The 25452-nt window shown below is 43.2% G+C and overlaps 2 protein-coding genes across 4 annotated transcripts in view; both read right to left on the reverse strand.

Annotated features, from left to right (window-relative positions):
* The window catches only part of LOC134163334 (3 beta-hydroxysteroid dehydrogenase/Delta 5-->4-isomerase-like), an 88570-nt gene that overhangs the window by 11865 nt on the left and 51253 nt on the right, over positions 1–25452 (reverse strand). The gene's annotated exons all lie outside the window — the stretch shown is intronic.
* HAO2 (hydroxyacid oxidase 2) lies at positions 1826–11631 on the reverse strand. 3 transcript variants are annotated; one of them, XM_062618134.1, is made up of 9 exons: positions 11493–11591; positions 10330–10414; positions 9717–9869; positions 8701–8852; positions 7622–7905; positions 7033–7248; positions 5141–5299; positions 3380–3449; positions 1826–2120 (listed from the first exon to the last, which is right to left on the reverse strand). In XM_062618134.1, the coding sequence occupies exons 2-9, from the start codon at positions 10338–10340 to the stop codon at positions 2065–2067; spliced, it is 1101 nt and encodes a 366-aa protein (XP_062474118.1). In that variant the 5' UTR covers positions 10341–10414; positions 11493–11591; the 3' UTR covers positions 1826–2064. The 3 variants fall into 3 exon arrangements, with proteins under 3 accessions (XP_062474118.1, XP_062474127.1, XP_062474139.1); XM_062618143.1 differs by lacking the exon at positions 10330–10414 and having other exon boundaries at positions 11493–11631; XM_062618155.1 differs by lacking the exons at positions 10330–10414; positions 11493–11591 and adding an exon at positions 11044–11374 and having other exon boundaries at positions 9717–9768.

Here is a 25452-nt window from a genome sequence, read left to right on the forward strand (position 1 = left end):
TCCCATTTCAGTAATACCAAAATTCTTCCACTAGAAGCGAGAAAGTGATTGTAAACTTTTCTTATATGATCTTCAAGATCTGAAAACCTTGTAGGATCCTTTGCTATATTAGAGAACACATCAATTGGGCAATCAACTAAAACCATTTAGTCTCATTTTCCCTTTATCATTAGGCAGAGCTGTGGTTCCTCAGCTGAAATTGATGAGTGAATTATGTATTTAAAGGCTGTAGATATTTGCACCATATGCAAAGCAAAATGCTTATATTTGGATCTACTTTTTAGATAAATAGACTGATTCCCTGGCCCTGCTATGTCCTGCAGAGATGCTGGGAGGCAGCAGGGTTTGATTAGCCCTTAAACTACATGTTTATGATCTCTTTGGGCAAAATTCTTTTGAAAGATTTGACCTTACTTGAATTTGTGTTAAGGACATTCACAGTAACCAAATACAGAAAGCAGGATGGGGGGCATGAGACTGGTACATGTCGGTTTAATCCAGACCATAGAAAACTTTCAGAGTCTTGGAAGAGCTGTAGGATGGCTTTGTTCAATATACTCTCAGCCTGGTCAAACCCTGTGAGCTCTTCTTTTAAGTTCACTCACCAAATAGCTTTATTTTTCCCTTAGAAAATGCTTTTTGCAGCCTTTTCCACAGAGGGAAAGGTGCTGCCTCTGCAGCTCCATGGTAGCTGGCCATGGCAACACACCAGTACAGCAGGGTACAGATCTGATGGGTGGCTCTGATTTTATAATTCTTTGATGTCCCCTAGCAATTTAGATTGAAAGGAGGCTCTGGAGGTCTCTGACCCAACCTCTTCTCAAAGCAGCCTCAGATCAGATGAGATTGCTCAGGCCCCTGCCCAGTCAAGCTCTGATTATCACTAGAGATGGGTATTTAATAAGCCCTCTGTTGCAGTGTCTGACCACCATCATGCTGATTTTTTTCCCACTAATTTCTAGCTGGAATTTTCCTCATTGCAACTTGTGCCCATTACCTTTCACCCTTTTACTGCACACATCCAAGAAGTTGGGCTGCATCTTTCCTGTTTCCTCTGACTCAGTAGTAAAAGACAGCGATGTGATACCCCCTCTCCTCGCCTTTAGCCTTCTCAGGACTGAGCACACCCAGCTGACTCAGTCTCTTGTACATCCTTGAAATCCATCAATGTGTGCAATGTAGCATGATTCCTGAGTCTTATCTGCTGGGCTGTCAGTCTGCCAGCAAGGATTGTTATTACTGGAGCAGAGGGAAGGCCTCAATGTGAAGGCCTCTGAAAGATCACTACAGACACTGTTATCTCTTTGAGAAATTCAGGTCTAAACAGAGTGAGCCAACAGGGCTCAATCTTCTGCCTCATTAAGGCAAATTGAAAGCAGGGCTTCTACAGAAGGTCACTTCTTGATAACGTGGCTCCTAGAGCACATGGCAGGGAAGTGGACACTGGGGTGTCTGCCCCACTGTGAGCTGCCTCTTTGCCCCAGAAGTGGTACTCTGCCACAGGGCATGGCTTGCCCTCAGAACCTCACCTGAAGACAGCTTTATTATTTGCCCCAGGATGCACATGCACAGCTCTGTAGCAGTTCCCCATGGTAGTGATCCCTGCAGCATCACACTCACACAGTCCTGGCCAGCAAAATCTTCCCTGCCTCTTCCTCCCGGGGCATGCAGAATTAACCATGTGTACAGGCATCAAAATACATGCTGATCTGAAAGGGGAGAAGGGACTAGGAGGATATTCTATATCAAGGGACATAGTTTTCCATGTCTGGCTGTTGCAACAGAGCTTGGGAGTAAGGCCCAATACAGGTAATGCCACAAAACATCTGGTTTAAAGAAAATGTATTAAAGCAAGTAACAATTACTCAAGGTGTTGAAGAACTCGTTGATCTCAGTAAAAGCAGAGGCTAGCCTTTGCAACAGGGAGCCTTTCCCTGTCTCCTCCTGCAGGCCATATCTGATAGTTTTTACACATCTGATGTCTGCACCTCCTTTTTCTCTCTTCAATCTGGTTGGGACCCCAGTGTGAAGCACCTTTGTTTGATGGGCATTGCAGGAGGCCCTTCACAGCTTTGGGAACTGAACTAGGTGTCGACCAATCTCTGAGATGCTGGCACAGCCTGAAATAGAGAAAGGAAACATCCTGGTGAAAGAGGAAGGTCTGTGGGTGGAACTTGGAAGGCCCCCACTCCAGTCTTGGGGATGGATTAGTACTTCAATAGCTCCCTCAGCAGAGCCCTACTCCTCAATGGCATCTTCAGCCTTAAGGTTAGGCATTGGGCTTCCTGCACAACAACAGTATGAAACGTGAAATAAAAAGGTTCCTTATAACAAGCTGAGCAGGAAGCCATCTGATCCATCCAGAAGTGAAAGGTAAACAGAGGAGACACAGGGATTGTTCTGTGTCAAGCGGCCAGAGGTAGAGATTTGCTATTTCAGTTGGTCAAATCTGGGTGGAATTTCACAGCACTGCCAAGAAGGTCCCAGCCTGCTACACTTGCAGAGTTTGGTGCCCTTTTGCATCTAAAGAAGGATGAAAGAATCTGCAAAAAACCCAAACTTGTAGGAATCTTTATAGTTGAAAAAGTAACCCCCAAAACCCAGCCTGTTAAGAAATGCTCAATGGGATTTCAGTTCCAGTCTCCCAGTCAACATTTCTATCCACTTGAGTTCAGGGTTGCTAGAACATGAAAACCTTTAAAACATGATCTGAAGTGGAATAAGATCCTTTGCTGATGTCTGGATACTTCTGCACTGGATCTGCACATTGTACTTGTTCATGTATGAAACTGGAGTTTACACTGGGCTGTGTAAATTTGCTGTTCAGTGAGGGGGTCAAATGTCACAGCTACAGGTAGGAGCAGAAAGTGAGAAATGCAGAATGAGGAGAAACAGTAAAAGCTTGAAGAGACACAGGGGATTTTAAGGGATGCATGATGTAGAGATTAGAACCTGCACCAACAGACTGTGTTCTCTAATACACAGAGAAAAAATTGCATCCATTTTTCCTGAACTTTTCATGCAGAAAGGAAATTGGTTGCATTTTACCCTGGTAAACGTTAAATTAAATACTGAAAAACACATGCTGCAATTACCAGCAGAACAGAAATTCCACGTTTTGCTCAATTCTAGTAACAGTTTTGCATCTCTTTGGTTGGGGTAAGAAAGCTGCTTGAACTTTCTCCTTGCAAGCTTCATTGCTAGAGCACCTGAATTGCCAAATGGTTTCATAGGAAGCAAAGAATCATCTTAAATATAGCAACTAGAACCAGCACAGTTCATGTGGATTCCCTTTTAGTGACCCATCCATCAGATTTGAGATGGCTGGCCTGCAGAAACCTCTGTATCAGCAATTACAAGCAACCTGCCAAATGCTTACCAGCTAAGGCCATTGACAAACGAAACTCGTCCTGCAAAATCCGCAGCACATCTTGAAGCCCCTCTTCACCCTGCTCCAACAGAGAAAGCAATCAGGGTAAAAGGAGCAAAAGGAGCCCTGGCACAGAGCAATACAGCAGGATGCTTGCTCTGTGAGAGCTGGGACAGTCCTTTCAATCCATGCCAATTCCAGTCTCTCATACAGATGAATGATTAAAATGGTATGATGGATGTGCTCAGTTCCTCCCAGATTAATTTAGATGCTTTTCCTCTCATGGCAGGGGGGTTGGAACTGGATGATCTTAAGGTTCTTTCCAACCCAAACCATTCTGTGATTCTAAGATTCTATGAGCAAGGAAAGAAAACAAAGCTGGTTTTCACTGCTGACATTTTCTAGCTTTTTTTTTTTGTTTGGTGTTTTTTTCTTAGGTTTTAGTTAACCCCCACCAATGGGCTTGTTTTAAAATGTCAAGACTTCTAATGCTGACAGTAATGAGAGTTTTAAATATGGAACAGCTTAAAAAACTTCAGTTTACTCAAACACCAGACTGAATCTTTAAAAAGAGTACACTGTGTGTTTTCCTCTGAGCAAGTGACACCAAGAAGCTCAAAATCCTATAAAATGTACCTATGATTTTGATCTTACTACTGGAGGATTCTTTCTTTTGTCTTTTTTTTTCCTTAATTTTTTTTCCTTAATTTCTTGCAATAACGAATGCTTTGGGAGCAGCCAATGTCAGTGCTTGCTCATGCCCTTCCTCTCTTGCGCTCTAGGGTAATGCCACTGAGATAGGATGTGTTGCAATGTTTAGGATAGTCTTCTCTATGGCTGAGCTCAAAAACCCATCATCTCCTTCCTGTATGCACTGTAGAAAAAAGCAGGCAACTCACAGCAACACCCTTTTCATGTCAGGCCCTTTTTCTCTGCTGGCAACAGAACAGTGCTGCCAACTTACCCACGTTTCTCAGAAGATATAGGTGATTTCTTTCTCAAAGCCTAGCTACTGGAACCCACAGCAATCACAGCACTGGACCGGAGTCTCATTTAAAAGATAAGAACTATTTCTAGACCATAAAAATAAGTATTTCTTTTCTTTAGATGAAAGCTCCAATCCAGGAGCTAAAAATGAAAAAAGTAGCAAAGCAAACAACTGGTATAATTACATTTTAATATTAATTATATTATGTTAACCATCTGCATCAGAGGCCTAATTTGTGACTCTGGATCATAGAAAGATGATGTCAGGAAGAGCAAAGCTTGAGTAGTGGCTCAGGCACCTACAGGACACAGTTGTGCTCAGTCTTGTTCAAAATGTTACAGACATCAGTGGGATGGAGTTCTGGATGGATGTCTGAAGAATTCTCAACATGGCTGTGAAACTGCTGTATCGAAACCATAGATTGTTACCAAGTAAGCTGACAGCAAATAAAATTGTCAGACTGATCTATGTAGCAAATAAGCCTGCCTCTAATTTTCCGAAGCACTGATGGTCCTAAGGCCTACAGTATTTTAGCACCAAACTACAACCCCAAGAAAGTCCCACAAAACAGTATTATCAGCTTCAAAAATCACATGTGAAACTGTAAAATTCAGTGGTATTTTTAAAGGACAGAAAATGTGTGGGTTTGATTAAAAATTTGGCATGTTTCCACTTAAAATTCAGCAAAACAAGAGTAGGTCCTTCATTGCTGAAAACTATCTTTATAACAACAGGGTGTTGGAGAGTATGAGAAGCAGACATACCAAATCAAAGCTCCTTACCTTGTAAGCCAAACCCCATAAAGCTGGTCTTCCAATAAAGACGCATTTTGCTCCCAGTGCCAGTGCTTTTAATACATCACTTCCTTTTCGTATTCCACCATCTAAATAGACTTCGATTTTGCCTTGTACTGCATCCACAACCTCAACCAGAGCATCAATCTGCAAAGAAGCAGCCACTCTCATTTTGAGGCCAGCTTTTAATTCCAAGAGAAAGAGGAGATATTCCAAAGAGGAATGCTGGATAGCATACCTGCTGGAAATTAAATGTGCATCACAAATAGCTCAGCACCAAAAGCTGTAGAATAAAGTGCAGTTCCCTGCCCTCTTTGCCAGATAGTGAGTTTCATTTTCCAGTGCTTTGTTTATACTGATATTCTTTGCTAGCACTTCTGATAAGTGAAAAAAACAACTTTTTTTTCAGTTTCTTCCTGAAAGATTTAGAAAATAAATTTCTAGGGAAATAATGTTCTTTAATATCTTACTTTCATTTGAGACAATGATGAATGATGCAAATGTCTGTAAAAGAAACTGATGTCAAACTTCACCCTGCTGCTTACATTTCATTCTAATCCTGGTAACCACATGTCAAAAGCCTCCTCAAACCCCTAAGTCATCTATGAAGGATTTCATTTGTTATGTGGTATGGTCAATGTAACACTTCCTCCAGGCTGTCTCCTGATTCTCTAAGGATCCTTTTTGGTAGAGCACAGTGCAATGCCAGGCTGGTAGTACAGGGCAGTACCACACAGAAATGGTATCTCTGGTCCCAAAGGCAGTGTAACCAGTGACAGAACATTGCACTAGACATAAATAACTCTACTTCACAGCAAACCCTTTTCTGCAGTGTTTGATACTCTTCTGCCTTCTTTTCATCTTTGTTAGTCAGAGCAGCTATAACTATGATTACTGGGTAGATTTTTCCAAACAGTCCTATTGTTTTTAGGATTTCAGATTGAAAACTTTCAGGCTGAAATTTTCCAGGAGCAGCTCAGCAGGAGAAGGGACAATAGCTTCTGCTGCCAAGGTTGGTACCAGAGAAGCAGCACAGCTGAGCTACATATGTACTGGTTTGTCCATATATGTAAAGAAACTTCAAAGATAGAAGAGCACTTCAATGTGTATGCCATTTCCATTATTATGTCCTTAGCATTTAGATTAATACATTCTTAATTCATTATTGTCAGTCTTGACATAGAATAAAAGAGAATTGACAGAGGAAAATAAAGAAGAGAAAGTCCGTAAGAAACTATGCAATGTAAAATAAGAACAACTGAGAAGAGTGACAGAAGGCAAATTAAACCAGCGAAGCATGCATATGTCCAAACAACCCATGATTTCTTTGTACAGATGACTTTCTTCAGATAAGTTATTCTTTTTCTGGCTCATGAAAGTCAACAAATTCCCATTTAAACTTGAGTCTGTAAATACGCAAGCAGACGTCTCCCTCAATCTAGCTGCATTGTTTGTGCGTGTTTTGGCAGATGTGAATAACAAGAATACATTCTGCTCTCATTTGTACATTTTTGGTTCCAAAGCTTCATTTTATTTTTGCTGCAGTGCACAAAGAGTATTTATTCACTGCACCGGCTACTGAAGACATAGGCAGAAAACTATTACTAACTTAGACCATTAGTTTATCTGCAGCTGCGTGGGTTCAGTGCTGCTCACAGGACCCTCCCAAGAAGCTGAGAAAACACTTCAGTGGTAGCACATGCCAAAGCATGCATCTTACCAGTTTAAAGCTAAAGCACATCTGCACACATCCATAGCCACACAATGAACACACAAGTCCACCACCAAAAGCATAAAGACAAAGACAAGTGTAGAGATATCCACATTAGCACAAATGCACGTACAGTAAACACTCATGGGACATCTGTTCTCTCACTTACAGTGGCAGGTCCTCCATCCAGTTGCCTTCCACCATGATTGGACACAATAATTCCCTGAACCCCATGTCTCACTGCCAGCTCTGCATCTTCTTTTGTCAAGATGCCTTTGATGATGATGGGCAGGCGGGTCAGGCTCCGCAACCAGTAGATATCATTCCAGGTTACTGAAGGATCCAAGCTGTTGGGTGGCAGTCCATACTCAGAACAGTCATCCCCCTACAGCCATAGGACAGAAGGAAACCTCATGAACTGTAGCAATACAGAGGCCCCTTAGAGTCTTTCCCTGCCATGAAACAGATTAATTAAACTTGCTAACAGATATGTTCACCAGCTCCAGAAAGCACATGTCTCCAGAAGAGAATAATTACAGTGGGGATGGAGATCAGTGTTTCTAAGGCAGCTGGACTGGGATTTTGGAGCCTGAAGCCAGGCTGGCAGGAGGTCAAGCCAGGACACTGGAGAACCAGAAAGGGAGAAGATACATCCTGGATACAGCAGACGCCAAAACAGCAGTTATCTGGTGGGGCTTTTTTGTCTCATGTGGTACACATAAGCACAGTGAATGAAAGGACAGGCTCATTTTACAAACCTCAAAGGCTCCTTCCAAGTTCTTCAGTTTCATGTGGGGAGGAAGGCGGAAACCATTGCGGATATCATCACGTCTTTTGCCCGTGTAGGGCAGATCTGCGGTGAGGACAAGGCCCTGGAAGCCCAAGGCCTCTGCCTGTTGGACCAGCTGCTGGGAAACTCCCCTGTTGCGGTGGATGTAGAGCTGGAACCATCGGATGCCACCGGGGGCAGCCGCAGCTATCTCTTCCAACGTACAGGTGGAGTACGTGCTGGCGATGTAACAGGTATTCATCGCTGCGGCCGCTTTGGAAAGCATTGGAGAACAATCAGAACCAAAATTATTTGAACAGTCTTGCCAGATATCAGGTACAAAATTATGTCCTGCTTACAGAGACTAATTGGCAGTTATGCCCCCAGGGTTAAAAATGGCCATTTTACTACGCACTGTTGTAGGATCATGGTTGAGAAAGTGATAAGGGATGTAAGTTGCCAAGTGGTGCTTTCATTTTGCAACTGTTTATTTTAAAAGCATCAGCTTTATCTTTATGACTGTGTCCTTGTAGGAATGCATGTCAAAGGCACTCACTGGAGATGGAAACACATACAGGAAAAAAAAACAAGCCAACATTTCTAGGGGTCAGCCTCCAAATCTGCCACGGGAATTGGGAAGAGAGGTTATCCTTTTCTCCAGTGCAGACACTGCTCTTAACCAATGACAAGGAATTTACAGGCTGAGTCCCAACCACCATGTTTACATGCTATCTAGAGCCCCCAGGACTAAGAACCTCTTATGGCTCTTCATGTAAGTCAGAAATGTGTCCACTGCTTCTGCCTTAAGTTTGCAGCAGCCTCAGCAGGGTGGATCTCACAACAGTGGTAGCTGGAGCATAAAAGCAATGTCTAAACAGCTTCCCATGCACTCTGTGTCACCAGACCCAAGTGGGCTACCCATGAAAAGGGGTGTCAGAAAGTGGAAAAGGAGTTTGCCCCTTCAAGCCTGGAGAGTCTGTTCAGACACACTTCAGGTCATCCTAACAGCTTCTTGAGACTTTTTCCAGAAACCCATTTTTGCTACATGACAATGAAGCAGAAGAGTACCTCTGGCTGTGCTTTTCTCTCCATCAGGCCATGCTAGCTGATGGAAGCCAGTAGGGGCGATCCCTACAGGAAAGCTGATTTCAGTCCCCAGGAGCTTAGTCCTAATGTCCATCATGGATACATCCCGCAGCATACGTGGCCGGAAACGAATTCTGTAATGCAAAAAAAACCCACCCTTCAGGATAATGGCTGTTCAGTGGCATTTCTGAAGTTTCATGGAAACCAGGTCTTCATTTACCTGTTGCAATGCAGGGACCTGAGCCAACAAAGAAAACATCATATAACCAGGGCTCTTTGTCATTTCTCTTTGCTTTTAGACATCAATTCAGCCAGTAGTTCAGCCTTCAGCCACCCGCACTTTTCTTTAACCTCACACTCCTGCTTACCGACCACATCACATCATTTTTGCATTTCCCACCTCAGCTCACTGGGTCTTGTTCTCCCACTGTCCATCTCACAGATTCCTTTGACTTGCAGCCCAGCCCAGGTCACAGCCAAGACTCAGGCCTTCCACCCCACTGTTCATACGTCTGTCATCACTGTACAATGTGCTTGCTCTCACTCTCTGCAGCACATTCCCTAAGTTCCATCCTACTTACAGGTAGGCTTCCTGCTGTTTAGGGGATGCTCCTGATTACACCTAATTCTATTACACCTATTCATCCTCTTTCCTGTCCTGCCATGCTGTCCCATGCCATGCCACATCACGCCACACCACAACCACACCACACACACCATTCCATACCATACCATACCATACCATACCATACCATACCATACCATACCATACCCTACTGTTTGTTTGTCTGAACCTCAGCATCTTTTACACCTCATACAATCTGTCATTTTCAGCCTAGTGTCAGAGTATATTCTGTATGTCATTCCGGTAAGTGCATTTTGCTTCAGGGCCACCCTGAAACCACAAGGTGTTAGGTGTTTTACTTGTGAAGCCCTAACACTTGCACAAAAGAACATAATTTTAAAGCTTCTAGTACAACATTTCCTCCTCACATTACCTTTTATACGCCAGGATGTTTTCATCTCGGGTGCTACAGTCATCTGCTCCAGCTGCAAAAAAATCCCAAGCAATCTTGGGTAGATGCTTTTTAGCATAAACTTCAAAGTCTGAAAGACACACCATAGCCATTGCCAAGAGAAGCTCTGGAAACCTTCAAGAAAAGAGTAACATGGAGCAGAAGTTAGATTCTTCATCTCTCCTTCTCTCTTCCAGGGGCTCTAATGTCACTTAATGCAAACCTCGGACCCATTTGTCTCATAGAAAAGTTGCTGAGAGGTTGTCTCAGTCTATCTAGCCATGCTTCCTCTCCCCTAGTATGAGGAAAACTTGCAGAGGTAGCCATAAGACTAGGAAGAAGCTTGAATCTTTGTGACCCTCTTTATTCTCTCTATGTTAGGTCCTCTGCTATTTTAAGACACAGCAATTCTATAATTCTGTCAGAAATCCCATCTTAAAACTAGCTGGGCTATTTGTTCCACTAATTCTCCTCAAAGGTTGTCCCAGAATATCCTTTGCTGGATTACCCCTTAGGATGCCTCCCTTACTGAACAACTGGTTATAGAGCACAGTGACTAAATTCAAGCTCATGAAATCTGAAAGCAAGTAAATACAGTGTCTGCATCTAGCCTGCTCCAGCATGAGCACATTGTAAAAGTATGCCCAGACTCTGAGTGCAAGTCATTGTCAAGGCCAGTGCTGTGGAAAAACAAAGCATTTTCTACAGATCTTCATTTCTCTATTGTAGCAAATACCTTCTGGGTGTTTGTATTACATACTGCAGCACTGATACATACTGAAAAAGGAGCATACAGAATTTGGGCAGACTAGGAGAAAACACTGTCAAAAAGCAAATTCCACAACATGAAACATGGGTCTAAAGTCCTCAGCCTCTCAGGGAACAGAAGTGGCATTGGGTGACCCAAATGTCCAAATAAACCGAAATAAGTGCCTGCACCCCGATGCGTTTGAATGAAGCAGGGCTAAAAACTATGCAAATTAATGTTTTGGCCAACCATGCCCGTGTGTGAGGCAACATGTACAAAGCACAGACAAAATCAATTTGCTAAATCGCTTGTTGCAATGACTTCCACAGCTCGGATTAAAATGGGCATTGCGCAGAGTGTCTGAAAACATGATGGTTTAAACCAGTGTGGTTTGGTCGAACCTCTTAAAAATGTCCAGGAAGAAGTAAATATCCAAGATTTCAGGATTAGCCTCCCACCTCTGATTAGCAGGGGTTGCAAGGGAACCAGAACCTGTTCCATGTGTCCAGCGTTGCGCACTTCTGGCACAGAACACATGTTACATACACAGATGTTATGTACACAGATCCAACCTGTCAAACTGCAGACATGGGTATGTCTCACTGACTGAGGTCTCTTTGTACATGCTTGAAAATCAGGGTTCTTAATTCTCAGCTAGGAAAGAACCCAAACTGAGGGGCCCTCTGGAAGATGAAGAAATGTGACTCTCTTCCGTAGCGTTTTGTCTCCTCCGACAGGCATTAGGTAGTAGGTGATAAAAATATCCCAAACCCTCTCTGTATGCCTTCAAGACATCAAGCAGTGCTGACAGCACAAGTTTTTGTATATCATGCATCATGATATACCATAAACCACATATCACGACTTCTGCTGTTCCAACTGCTAGGAAGGTCAAAGCTGGCAATAAGAAAAAGATAAACCAAGTCCTCTCATGGCAAATAAATGGGAAATTTAAAGAACCCAGGCCCAGACCTCATCATCTCCCAATTCAGATTTAAGCTCAGACTTACTTTGGGTTTCAGAGAGAGCTGCAGGTGGTAAGATCCTCTCCTTCAAATTCACCTGCAAACAGGATGTAGAAGAGCTCTTTTCACTGAGTAGCTGCTGTTTTTAACGGAGTCAATAAGCAACCACCAGAGATTAAAGCTCAACCCTGCAGTCAACTTTGTACTGTTTGTATAACACTGGCTTTGTTTTGCTATCAGGTGATTAAAAATTCCTTCCAAAAACATGCATCGACTTGTCAGCAGCGCTGGAGCTGTGCTCCTTAGCAGTGGCTGAAGCCTGTGTGTTCCTTGAGGGAAGCAGCAGGATTTCAGTGGGTTTGACTGCATTTCTACACTGTTGGTAACTTGCTGCTGAATGTGTTACAAATCCCACCAAAATGATGATCCACAGGCAGTGTGAGTTGCTACAGCCCACAGCTGCAGAGCCTTGAATCTTTACCACCATTTGTGGAGGAGGCGTTTTTCTTCCTATAGTATACGAGCAAATGAGGTACCCTCTTGTCTTCTGCCATTTTTAAAGGACTACGAGTGCTCTCATGATCCAGTTTCTCTCCCACTGAGCTTGCAGATTCCCTCCTTTGGCTCCCCAACCAGTCCTCTCCCATCAGGACCACCCATCCTCTCCCTTTCCTGTGCTTGGAGCGGGTGAGACTTCTCTTAGCTTCCCCCCTTTTCTCCTGCTAAGCATTACAAACCGGGACTGAGGTGACAACAGATTTATGACATTGACTTAAATTTGCAAGATATGAAAATCAAACACTGGACAGTTTTATTTGACTTTTGTTTTTCTTAGTTTTTAGGGTTCATGTTTTCAAATTTTCCATGAGAGCTTGAAACTTTGATTTTTACTAACAGACAATGAACATATTTTTCTCATAAACATATGATACCAGCTGCAGAGGGTGAGGCAGAAACTCCTGAAAACATTCCCAAACTCTTACCAGGATTGTTGCTCTCCCCATCCAAGCTGGGCAAGTGAGTGAGCCAAAGGACTGGGGAAGAACTGGAAGCTGAACAGAGCTTCAGCCTCAGGACCTTGTGTCCAAGAGGCTGATCTGATCCAGGACTGCAGAAATCCTAGGTCACTGACACGTATTCTTCTGTTGGGTGTATTCATGAGGCTCTGCCCAAACTGTGCCAGGCACGACCATCCATACAATTGCTTTTGAAACTCTTCAGACTTCAGCCTTCAGGGCTCGTGCTCTCCATCAGCATTGTGAAGCCTGATTCTGGCATCTAGCTATGGATACCGGTGTCACTCAGAAGACAAGGTGACACATAGCTGGAGTGCTCATGAACTCCTTGGTTCGCTTTGCTGCCCGTGCTGCAGACAGCCTTCGGGTCACCTCTGAAGAGGAGAGCGAAGTCTGGCATCCCTGCGAGGGGAAGGAAAATCCTGCTCTCATTCTCCGTCCACTAGATGTCAGCTTTGGGTCGTATATATCCATCCGTGATGTTAGTAACAACGCAATAAAAAAATCAGTACTTGATGGCCTGACAGCCACTTTGGCCTTAAAACTGATATGATCACGTCCCAAGAGTGCCTGCTAATATGTTTGGAAATCTTCATTCCCTGTGTTTTATTCTTAACATTTTCTGGTGTAGAGCCTAGCAATAAATGCAGCTACATCTGGTCTGGCCTGATCTTCATCTCAGCCTACAAGTTATCTGCAGGGTCTCCTGTTGTATATCTCATTATGCTGCTCTCAGCACTCCTTTACTTGAGGGATTCAAATTGGAGCCTCCTCACCAAACCATAAAGTTTATGGTTTCATGGTTATCATAATTTTACATGAATTAAAAATAGACTGTGACTACTGTATTTTGGATCAGGAGAGGGGGAAAATCTCTACTTTTGTGCTGTGGCTTTTGAGAGACTGTACTTTGCATCTAGCTATATTCTCTCCCTTCAGCCACGGACTCAATTCAATGTAGAAATGACTTCTTGGCATTATGTAAGGAGTATTTTCTTGGATACTGGTAATACGGATTTAGCTGTGAAGCACTAAAGTTCTAAGGAAATCAGAATTTGCCACAGAGACAATAACTTTTACTGGAGCTCCTGCTATATACTTGAAAAGAAAGTGGTCAACTTTTCATTAGAGTACAATAAGACTTAAAAATACTTTCTACAAACTTCACAGGAAGCCTTGCTGCCTCCTTTTGAAGAGTGAAGAAAACAATATAGGATATACTCACACATCTGCTCCAGCCTTGCAGGTAGCATCAAGCACAGCCAACAGCTTGATTTTTGCACAGATCAGCATAGCTGGGCTTTTGCAGTTGCTTATTTTTCAATACAAGAATAGTCAAAGGCTCATGAGCCCAAACACAAAGATCCTGTGTAAATCTGTGCTCCAGTTCCTCTTAGAATCACAGTGCTCATTACTGCAGTGGGTTATATTTTGACTGCCTTCTCACAGATGGCAAACCAAACCACCATGAGTCAAACTGACATTTACCTCACTGGTGCACCGATGTCATGGGTTCAGCCTGGGACTTTACAATGCTTCAGTGAAGAATCTGGTAAACTCTAAGCAATGTAAATAACTCGGGTCATGTAACAGTTTGAGTACAGCAACCATTGTTTTTCCTTATCAGATGTCTGTCTTGGGCCCATGCCCCATGTTTAGAAGGAAAATGTTTTTTTCTTGCACATCAGTCATGCAAGAAAGCTTTCCCAAAATTAAATACTTAAATAGCCATTCATCATAGGTGGAGATGGCAACAGATCTTGTATTTAACATTGCCTAACACTTTAGATTATAAGATCCAATTTTCAGTTGCTTTTAATTTTGTCATATTTTAATCATTCTAGGCTGAAATTTTCCATCCTCAATTTTGGGCTGAAGTTTTTTGGGAACGTTTCACTGAAAGCCAGTCAGCAACATCCAAGAATGAGGTTATTGAAAACTATGGTGGTTGGCCCATGCTGGAAATGTCTTACAGTGGTTTCCCTGCAGTTCAGTGCTTCATGCAGGGTTTTGAAACGAGCGGGGGCTGATCCCTGGGGGCATCAGCCTGTACTTGCTGGCCATATGAAAATCCAGGCAGATCTGACCTAGCTGTAAATCACTGCTCTCTGCTTGCACATGCTCAGCAGAGCTTGTCTGAAATCCAGATGTTATCTTTACTGAAGACTTAACTAGCACAGAGCATGCTTCTGCCCACAGTCAGAGCAACTCTGAAAGGCCCAGATAGGAGCACAGGGCAGAGAGCAGGCCACCCTGCATTCTCCCACCCTCACCCCCCCCCCATGCCACTGGTGTTTGGTTTCATCCTTAAGGAAGAGGGGAGAAGGAATTGAAAAATAATGGCTCTAAAGAGGAGCTGCTGGACAGGACCTAGGGACAGGCACGGTGGGATATGCAGAGGTGATAAGGTCAGAGACAGAGAGATTGGAGTAAAACAGGCAGGGACACGGCAGGATGACAGCACTTCAGGGGGATAGAACAATCAAGAGAAGGAGAGAGGTTTGGGGAAAAGCAGAAGGGGACAGCCTGTGACACAGTGGGCAGAAAGAGCCCTAGGACACTACCAGATATTTAACCACCTCTGTCTCCAAAACCCAGAAGAGAGCTTGGTTTATTCGCAGTATTACTCTGTGGAACAGCAAATAGCTACAGAGCCCTTTGGGAAAATGGATCTCGTGTATCTCCAGTGTTAGAGTCTCAAAAAGGACAAGTGTTTCCTGCCAGCAGATGACTCCTCAGAACCATGCAGTGGAGCTCTGTACTGTGTCTTTGCAAGTCCAATCATATAAAGTAAAGTCTCACATCTCTTGTGTACTGTCACATGTGTTAAAATGTCCATTTCCGAGCCTTTCCTTCTGGCTTACCTGACATGCCAATGTCACCTAACTACAAGCCTTCCAACAAAGTTGCTGAATCTCAGATTGACATCTGCATCGGCATTAGAAAAAGGGTCAGAAGCAGATGAAGTTTAACTACCATGCCTCACAGAGCACCAAGCAAAGATCTGCTAAACCAGTAACAACAGAACACAGTGAGACTGATGGATGCAAAAGCGATTGGGTCTGGAAAGAAACACTGAGGCTGCTAGACCACAGCCAGTTCATTGCTGGTAACAATGCATTGGCACAGCATCCCTGCTTCCAGTCTCTGAGCATTCAGAGCTGCTCTGGACATGATCACCTCACTGGTACTCACCTCTGTGCTCTGCACCCTTGGCTGTAAAACAGACATTACTTTGCTAATATGTCCAGAATTGGTTCAGCTGGAATCAAGCCAACAGTTTGGGAAGAAAGATCACATCAGGATTTGATGCATGAGACCCAGTTAGTGTTGTGTGAGGAGTCATAGGCTGCAGGTAGGAGGGAGGGAGGGTAGCAGGGTCACAGGCTGAGCACACAACTGTGCAAAAGAGAAGTTCCAGAGTCATACGTCATTGCTCATCTCAGATATGTAGCAATGATCACTGTCAAGCAAATAACTGCACAAGTACAAGGTGCAAAATAGGGGTAAGGGCATGAAGTGAGTAAAAGTTAGGGAAGAAGAAGCACAGATGCTGTGCTTCCCAGAACACAGATTGGTTCTCACTAGCTGCTGCCAAAGCTGCCTCCAAAGACACTGAGCTCACACAAGGCGGAGCAGCAGAGGAGCTCAGTCATGACTCAGCTTTGAGTTTTCCCCTTGATTTTCATGTGCAACTGTTCCTGTTAAAGTCATGGGGTCAGAGGCAGCTGGATATGACATTAATCATAACATACCCTTATGTAGGTTCAGCTACAGTTTATTTTGACCATAACCTTACCTGGCCTACTAGGCCAGCTAGGCTGGCACAGCTGTCTAGGCTTTCTCTTCCTTCTCTGCCTTGTTTTTAAAGACCATAGTACCCTGTCAGTAAAAGAAGCAGCTCACTCAAATCCATAGTGCAGAATAGAAACAGAAACAAGAGGTACCTGGAACCTGCACCCTCTAAGATGTAGAACATTATGGTCTCGTTGTCCCACTTCCACTTTATAAACTGGGCAAAGTCCTGGTAACTGCCACCTGCAGTAGCAGTGTTGCTGCTGTATGACCACCACTTGGGAATCAGTGAGGGCTAAGTCTTTATCTGCCATTGCTTAGCTGCCATAGAGGAACAGAAAAGTAGGGCTCAGAGGAGAAGCCATCAGGAAGTCCACTCCTCTTCCTGAAATCAGAATCAGCCACACTTGTGCCCACGTCCATTTGTGGAGATGCCATGACCTCCAAAGAAAACCAGTTTCATTGATTTACTGCCCTCAACACAAGGAACATTTACAGATGTTTCACCTGGATCTCCCTTTCCATAACTTAAGCTGTTACCTTCCCATAGCGGACACAGAAAAAGATTCACTCCTCTTCTCTTTATGTCTGTCTTTAAAATATTTAAAGATCATTGCATGGCCACCCCCTCGATTGTCTCTTTTCTAAACCAAACTATGCAAATTCCTCCAGCCTTTCCTCTTGAGCCATGTTTTCTAGACTTCTGGTCATCCCCAGTTCTGTCCCCTGACTCTCCAGCTGTTCCACATCCTTCCAGAATTAAAGCACCAGAAACAGGACATGATCCTCCTGCAGAATCCTTTCCTGCCCTTACCTGGAACAAAGCAGAAAGAATAGGCTAATACGTTCCTGTTTCTACAGCTGTAATGGTAGGAGATTGTTTTTGTATTCATTACTTAGTAGGATGTTCCTTACTCATTTCCTCAGATGTGCCATTCCATCCTGAGATAAAGAAAGGAGCCAAACACTTTTGCTCATCTTTTTCAAAGGAGTAGCCTTATCTCTTTTCCCAAAAGGATAAATGTCAGGCTAAGGATAATGGAAGTCTCAAACCCCAGACATCAGTCACCTAGCAAAGAACTCTCAGTTTTTGCTAAAAGTGTTCAGAGGAAATAGATGTCAAAAAAACCCCTCCATTCCAAATACACAACAGAGACACCCTAATACATCCAGGATGTCTGCTCAGAGAAACAGAGACAGAGAGAACCTGATGGAATATATGATATAAAAGAGGCCTTTGAGCAACAACGTCAAGAACAGTCTCTATCATGAAAAATCCACCTCAGCCTTCAGGTTTCGTGGTCATGGAGGGGCAGAAAATAAAGGAGATTTTCATGACTCTCCATCTGAATGAGAACATAGACTGAAAACTATAACTGAGGGGCTCCTCTAAGCCTTATGACTGAATTAGTGTTTAAGCTGAGCCTAGGACTCTGGAATCCCAGAACTGATGCCTGACAGTAAAACTGTACTGGTGCCTTGGAAGCTGACTTGTCTGTAATGGCTAACACCTAGACTTCCAGTACAGATCCAGACCTCTCATGAAAGCAGAGGACCTGCTCTTTTGAGGTCACAGCATGGGCTCAGAGGGCTGCCCTGATCCCACTTCAGAGGCAGTTCTCTGGCTGACACTGAGAGCAGGGAATTCGCTCAGTTGAGGCACCATGACCCTGTTTGCACATTGCTCTATGGCAACTTTCCACTGGGAGGAATGTAGTTTTCATCTTGGGACACACTGCAGCCTCCAGATTCCTCCCTGCAATGCTGCTTTCCAGCTCATACTTAGCTAATGATTGATAGCAAAAGGCAGAAGATGTTGTTTTCCTAATAAAACTACATCCTAGCTTTTCCAGTCTAATTCTCCGGTCTGTCAAGGTCATCTAAAATAATTTCAAGCCCTCCCAGTTCAATATAATATGGAAATATAATAAATGTATTCTCTCATCTGTCATCCATATGATTAATTACAAAGTTAGCAAAACAGACCTCAATCCACATATTCTTCCAGGCTAATAGTGAACTATAAAGGACTACTCTCTGAACATACTTTTCAACCAATACTGCACTCACCTGCTAAAAATTGTACATAGCCAATATTTCCTTAGCTTTTTCTGAGAAGCTTGTGAGAGACAATGTTCAAAGCCTTATGAAAGTTAAGCTGCATCATTTTGCTGTTCTCCCCTCTCCACAAGTTCCATCACAGAAGTGTATTAGACTGGTTTGGTATGATTTTGGTAGGATTGGTTGCAACTCACCTTGTAGTTAACTTCTGGAGGCTTAACTATTGCTTCTCCTGCCCTCTCATTATTGAAAACAATTGTGAGGGACAACCCCTTTATCACTGTACTCCATGATTCCTCAAAGATGACAGCTCATAGTTCTGGCTTTCAGACTGCCCTCCTAGTATCCTAGCAGGAATTTCACTGATTTGAAAACAGGATCACAAAATAGTTAGGGTTGGAAAGGACCTTAAGATCACCTAGTTGCAATCCCCTGCCATGGGCAGAGATGCCTCACGTTAGACCATGTCGCCCAAGGCTCTGTCCAACCTGGCCTTGAACACTGCCAGGGATGGGGCAGCCACAGCTTCTTTGGACAACTTGTGCCAGGGCCTCACCACCCTCACATGGAAGAACTTCTTCCTTATATCTGACCTGAACTTTCCCAGTTTCAGTTTAAACCCATTCAACCCTTGTCCTATTGCTACAGTCCCTGATGAAGATTCCTTCTCCATCATCCAAACATATCTAACACATCTAACATACCTCTCTTCCATGATATTGTTTGATCTTGCAACAATTGGATTTAAAACATTCTCAGACTTTCTTAAGCAAAATGAAGGCCCTAGACAATCATTTTGAAATGAAAATATTCCCTAACATTCTGGAAAGCACAGGTAGTCGGGGGAAGCTGAAAGGTGTGGATAAGCCCAGGCTCACCATGATTTCTACACAATGTTTGATAGCTAAAAAATAAGATAAGGAACAAGAATGTCTGATCCAAAATGCAGACATGGATATACCAAACATATTGGAAAGCTGGGGAAATAGAGAAAGCCATTGGAACACTAAGCCATAAAGTACATAGTAAAGATAAACTGTATCAGAGGCAGATCAGCGCTCTACCTTACTTAAAGTTGAGCATCAAATCAACTTTACAAGCTCACCAACTCAACAAGTATGATAAAGTCTGTAGAGGTTGAAATTCCAGACCTAAATAGGAAGAATATGGTTACGACTATGTTCTTCAGATAATGTTACTGTCCCAGGAGAGCAAAGTGCCTTGAATTTGATAAGCTGAAAGAGATCAGAGAAGCAGGAAAAATGGTAGTGGGAGACATCAACTGCCCTCCTGTAGATTGACAAATGTCATGCAAGGACATGAAACAAATATGACATTTTTGGAGTCTGTCAGCAATTAGTCCATTAAGCAGCTGATTAGAGAGCCCACAGGAGCAAAGGCAGTGCTTGGCTTTATGGCTCTAGCCCTTCCAGTGGAAGCTCCACTCTGTGACAATTACTGTAGAGCTGCTTCACCAGCTCTACAGGAGCCAAATACGCCACTGCCATTGTCCTCAGCTTCAAGAAAAGCTATGCAGAAATGAAGAAGCTTGTTAAAAAGAAGCTAGAAAGGTCAGCAAAGAGAAATCCTAACAAGCAGCATGGAAACTTCTGAAGAACACCCGACTGGAAGCATAATACCACTGTGTATGACCTATTGAGAAAGGCCGGAGAATGGATTAAAGGAGGCCAGCACACACAAACAGCCAAATAAGCAAGTTTATTAGCAGTAAGAAGGCATTTTTCAAGAAGATGCCTATTGTATCCAAACCAATAAAGTGAAATGAATAGTGTAGTCAGACAGATTAAAAGCAAAATCCTAATCTCCAGGGATGCTGGAGAGAGACTCTTCATTAGAGACTGTAGTGACAGGACAAGGGGTAACGGGTTAAAACTTAAACAGGGGAAGTTTAGGTTGGATATAAGAAGGAAATTCTTTCCTGTTAGGGTGGTGAGGCACTGGAATAGGTTGCTGAGGGAGGTTGTGGGTGCTCCATCCCTGGCAGTGTTCAAGGCCAGGTTGGACGAGGCCTTGGGTGATATGATTTAGCGTAAGGTGTCCCTGCCCACGGCAGGGGGGTTGGAACTAGATGATCTTAAGGTCCTTTCCAACCCTAACGATTCTATGATTCTATGATTCTATGAATTAGAAAGGATAAAAACGGGTTTGGGGAGAACCAGCTATAGAAATCAAAACAAGTACTTCATCAAAAAAAGTCAGGAGTGAATAACCTGCAAGGGGCTGTGCATGGCCAGCTAGTGATAAGGCAAAACTTAGAGACAATGAAGCCATCCTGCATTGTTGTTCACTGGAAAAGAAATGGGGTAAATCTTCATACAGGGAAAATGCAGAGGATATGTCTGGAATCAAAGTAATTGTGTTTCAAAGAGATACAGTGAAAATTAACAAATTGCTTAAGCCAGATGGCACCTAGAAGAAATAAAGAATGGAAACACTGAATTACTAATCACTGTGCGCAACCTCATACTTGAAACCTTCTTGGAACTTGAAGACTGGAAGGTGACACATATGAAGCCAATCTTTAAAACAGGTCATGGTGGGAGGATCCAGGGAAACAAAGGTCTTATGCTTTGTGCTATTTTTTAAGCCTAAAAAAGTGAGCAGTGCAGCTCCAGGAGACCAGGTGGTGCATGCGTGAGAGGGTAAATTCTGCTCTTGACAAATCATAACTCACTAGAGAATTTATTAATACGTGAAGAAATAGGATATATTTCAAAAGAGTAAAATTTGCTTGTGTAAAGGAAAGTCCCGTGTAAAAGGCTTCCTTGGGTGTCCCTGAAAGGATCAGCGGCACATGTGTGACGATGGCCCTGCGGACAGAACCTGCCTTGAGAAGTCCCTCGCCAAAGGCTGCTGAGTACCCGAAGCAGCCAAAGTATAAGAAGAAAAATGCTGAAAAACAACTAATTGAAATCAAGGAAAGAGAGAATAGGGATAAACATTTTCAGAACAGACAGATGGCACCAGGAGAGTTGCACAGGGGTCTGTGTTCAACTTATTTATAAATGACCTGAAGCAGAGTGTAAGCAGTCAGGTAACAACATTAGTAGGTGGTACAAAGATACTGTTAAGTAATAAAACTGTGGAGTACTTTGCCTAAGGATGTCATGGACGTGAAAAACATACATGGTTTCAAGGAGATATGACTTCTAAACATTTAAAAGCAAATGTTTGGAAGTGCATTACATCAAAGGATATTAGAGAAAAAAACTAAATTCGTTTGATGGTTAGGAGAGTGTCATTGAAGCCTTACCTGTTCTTACACTTGTAAAGGCGTCTGCTATGTTCGTTGTTGCAGAGAAGCTACCAGGCTACAAGAATCCTTGATCAAAACCAGGAGAGCAGTGTTCACTTACCTCTTTCTTACACAGAATCATGGAAACCTACAATCATCTAGGTTAGAAAAGACCTTTATGATCACCAAGTGCAACCATTAACCCAACACTGCCAAGTCCACCACTAAAACATGCCCCTAAGTGCCACATCTTCACATCTTTTAAATACCTCCAAGTCTGGTGACTCCAGCACTGCCCTGGGCAGCCTGTTCCAATGCCTGACCACCCCTGGGGAATTATTCCTACTCTCCAGTCTAAACCTCCCCATGTGCATCTTGAGGCTGTTTCCTCTTGTTCCATCGCTTGTTACCTGGGAGCAGAGATGGACCCCAGCTCCCTGAAACCTCCTGTCAGGCAGTTGTAGAGAGCAGTAAGTTTCCCCTGAGCCTTCTCTTCTCCAGACTAAACACCCCCAGGTCCCTCAGCTGTTCCCCATCACACTTGTGCTCCAGACTGTTCACCAGCTCCATTGGCCTTCTCTGGCCCCGCTCCAGCACCTCAATGTCTCTCTTGTAGTGAGGGGCCCAGAACTGAGCACAGGATTCGAGTGCAGCCTCACCCAAGTACAAGGGGACAGTCACTGCCCTGGCCCTGCTGCCACAGTGGTGCTGATACAGGCAGGATGCTGTTGGCTTCTTGGCTGCCTGCGCACAAGCTGCTCATGTTCAGCTCCATCAATCAGCACCCCCAGGTCCTTTTCCATGAGCAGTTTCCAGCCGCTCTTCCACAAGCGTGGAGCGTTGCATGGGGTTGTTGTGGCCCTAATGCAGAACCCAGCTCTTTGCCTTGTTGAACCGTATACAATTTGCTCTGCTGTATAGAAAACTTCCTTGCTCTGCATTTTTAAATAAACTGAGAGATAAACAGTTTTTATAAACTTCAGCTGCAAAACCAGTGACTAGTTCACATCTAGTTCTTTAAATAATGACAAATACTTCAACAGTTGTGCCCAGGCACAACCGCACTTCTTTGTGACGCCTGCATTAGGCTCAGTTCTGCTGTTCAGCCTCTGTTTCTCATTCATCTGATCATGCCAAGGTGTCACCAATGCAGACCCAGTCCTAAGCTCCCTTCTACTTTGCCATCTGTCTCCTTTTCATCCAAACCTTCCTCTTTTCTTCAAATTTATGCATAGTGTTTATGCAAAAAGAAAACTGGCTGTCAAATATGTATTCTTTCATACTATCCCCCAGTGTTAAGCTATCAACCCTGACAGAACAGAAAGAATTCCTTGGATGTAGTTTGGTTGGTTGAATTGATTTGCTCCATTTAAACAGGGAATGAATTGCTCCATTTGGCCGACTCTCTTACTAGATTATTAAAGAATTCTTTAGAATGTAGTATCTGCTACAATGAGAAATTGGAATGACTGCAGCGTTTCCAGGGTGGTTTGGTTTTGGGGTTTTTTTTACATTCACCAGTTATTTCTCATGATTTTATTTTAGGGTAAACGAAAGCTTGGGAAAAAAAGTAAAAAATAAGCAGTCAGTCTTCCTTCATTAAGGGATCTCATTCCTTCTGGTGAACTTGTGGAGAGCAGGGACAGAATGAATTTCTTTTCATTTCCTCGTTGGGAATATTAAATGCAATGCAGATAATTTGTCTGTGAATGAAATTTCCAGCTTTTTTCAGCTCTTCGGCGCTGCTCTTATCTTTTATTTTCCTGTTACAGGGGAAGACGCAGTCCTATGCTAGCTGAGGGACAGTGGAGGGGAAAAGCTTTGTATTCTGTTTGCCTTTTTTTTTGTTATTGAATTTCTTTACCAAAGAGAGGTAGATCCAGAAAATAACACATGCGCTTGCTCTAGGAATCAATTTCTCATCAGCCTCCTCAGCCTATTGAAAGAAAATCTCCTTTAGACAGTGACACTTAGGATGAGGTTGTCTGACAGGAATTTTTGTTTTCCAAATGTAGCATCATTCCTCCGTTTTACACTGATTTCCTGCTTGTCCCTTCTGCGGGCTCCTATCAGCCAGGAAGGTCTACAGCAGCAGCCTTAACACCAGCCTCTCTCAATGCATTTCCATGCAGGTCTGGAGCCTCCACAAGGGTTGTGTGACAGGGCTGCTTGGGACACATGTCAGTGGCTGTGAAAGGGATCCTCAAGCTGCTCTGAAGGACACGAGAACTTCTTTGCTGGGACTAGATTCCCTCCAGCACCTCCAGTCCTGCTCCTTCCAGAAGCAGGGGCAGTAACTACCCTGCGATCAGCTATCCTGATGAAAAGGATTATTTCTTTAGAGCAAAATCCCTTACAGAGAAAACAGGTTTTAAGCCAGCAGACCAACATATCTGCTTGCAGACAGAACCCGCTGACAGTCTTGTGCATTCATCTTTTCTTTCTTCCTCTTCTCTGAGGGCTTTTTAACTGTTCAATATCTTTTCCAGCTGTGTCGCTTTTGAAGCCTGAGATTTGGCTGTTGCCCTGTTAGTTTGGAGGTTCATTGGGAATGTTGCTTACTTGTTGGCTACTGCATTGCTCTCCTGCTTACTTTTCCTCCAGCAAAGCCAACTCTTTCCCCAGTGAAAGCATTATAATCTCAAGTATAGTAAATCATCTCACTAATAATGTCACCATAAAATTATTGTATCTCATTATTCCTAATTCATTTGCAGTGTTTCCACATTTTTCCCCAAGTTCCATGCTGGAGAGAAGAGGATATACAGCCTTTCTCAGAGAAGAAATAAGGATGTACTCCATCCTTAATTTAGGGTAAATTTTAGTTAAAAACAAGATCCATTTTTGTTCTTAATGTCCTATGTTTGGGCTGTGTTTTATACGTGGCAGAGTGGACATTGAACATGTTTATATCAAATTTAACAACCAGGTAAGACTGAATATGTTTGTTACACCTACATTTTTTGCCCTATTTACTGTAAGAGCTCATTAAACCCTATCTTGATATGGAACTTGCTATTTCTGTAAGGAGCCCTTCTATGGTCTGCTATTCCACTTTTCCATTACACCTGTATCTGTCTGCTAAACATCAACGTGTGTTTATCTATCATATTATATGTTTGTAGTTTTACTTGAGCTATGGTTCTCCTTGACAAACTTTATTAAATGGCTGAGAAAAGCAAGCACTCTGTGACTAGGAAAAGCCTCTGAACCATAGGTTGTGATTTCCATGCTCTCCTCAGGCACCAGCAGGCTAGCTGACCTTTAGCAATTCACTTCCAAGGATGCTCTTTCACTTGGGACTTTTATTTTTATCAAGAGACAATGTCATGCAAATGTGCTCAAATGTCCTGCAAATTGCAAATTGCTTGGAGCAACCTGGTCAAGTGTGAGGTGTCCCTGCCCATGGCAGGGGGCTGGAACTGGATGATCTTAAGGTCTTTTCTAACCCAAACCATTCTATGATTCTACCTTGTGCTGCTTAGCATCTGGTAGAACAGGAAACCTGGGTGACAGCATTGGATCCAAGTAACATTTGCATGTACTTGGGTCAAATGTATTGCATATATTTGAACTTGTTGGGCTTTGTGGCTTAGACCAGAGGAAGAGCAACAAAAAAAAAAAGAAAAAGAAGAAAAAGAAGAAAAAGAATGGAGCCTGTGCCTCCGCAGCACACCGCATGTAGCAGTCTTCTCTTTTTATGAGAAACATACATGTATTTGAAGTCCTTTTCTCCACCTATCCTTTCCTCAAAGAGCCAGGGTCTGGGTTTATCATTTCCTGCTACAAGCAGGCCTACGACACAGGAACAGGGGCTTAAGAATTCTGTTCAGAAAATAAACTAAAAATGCTTTAAGCAATCCCCCCTCCACTGATT

This window comes from Pezoporus occidentalis, unplaced genomic scaffold (assembly GCF_034315485.1).
Source record: "Pezoporus occidentalis ecotype Australia unplaced genomic scaffold, CSIRO_AGI_Poc_V1 ctg104, whole genome shotgun sequence".
NCBI classification, from domain to species: Eukaryota; Metazoa; Chordata; class Aves; order Psittaciformes; family Psittacidae; genus Pezoporus; species Pezoporus occidentalis.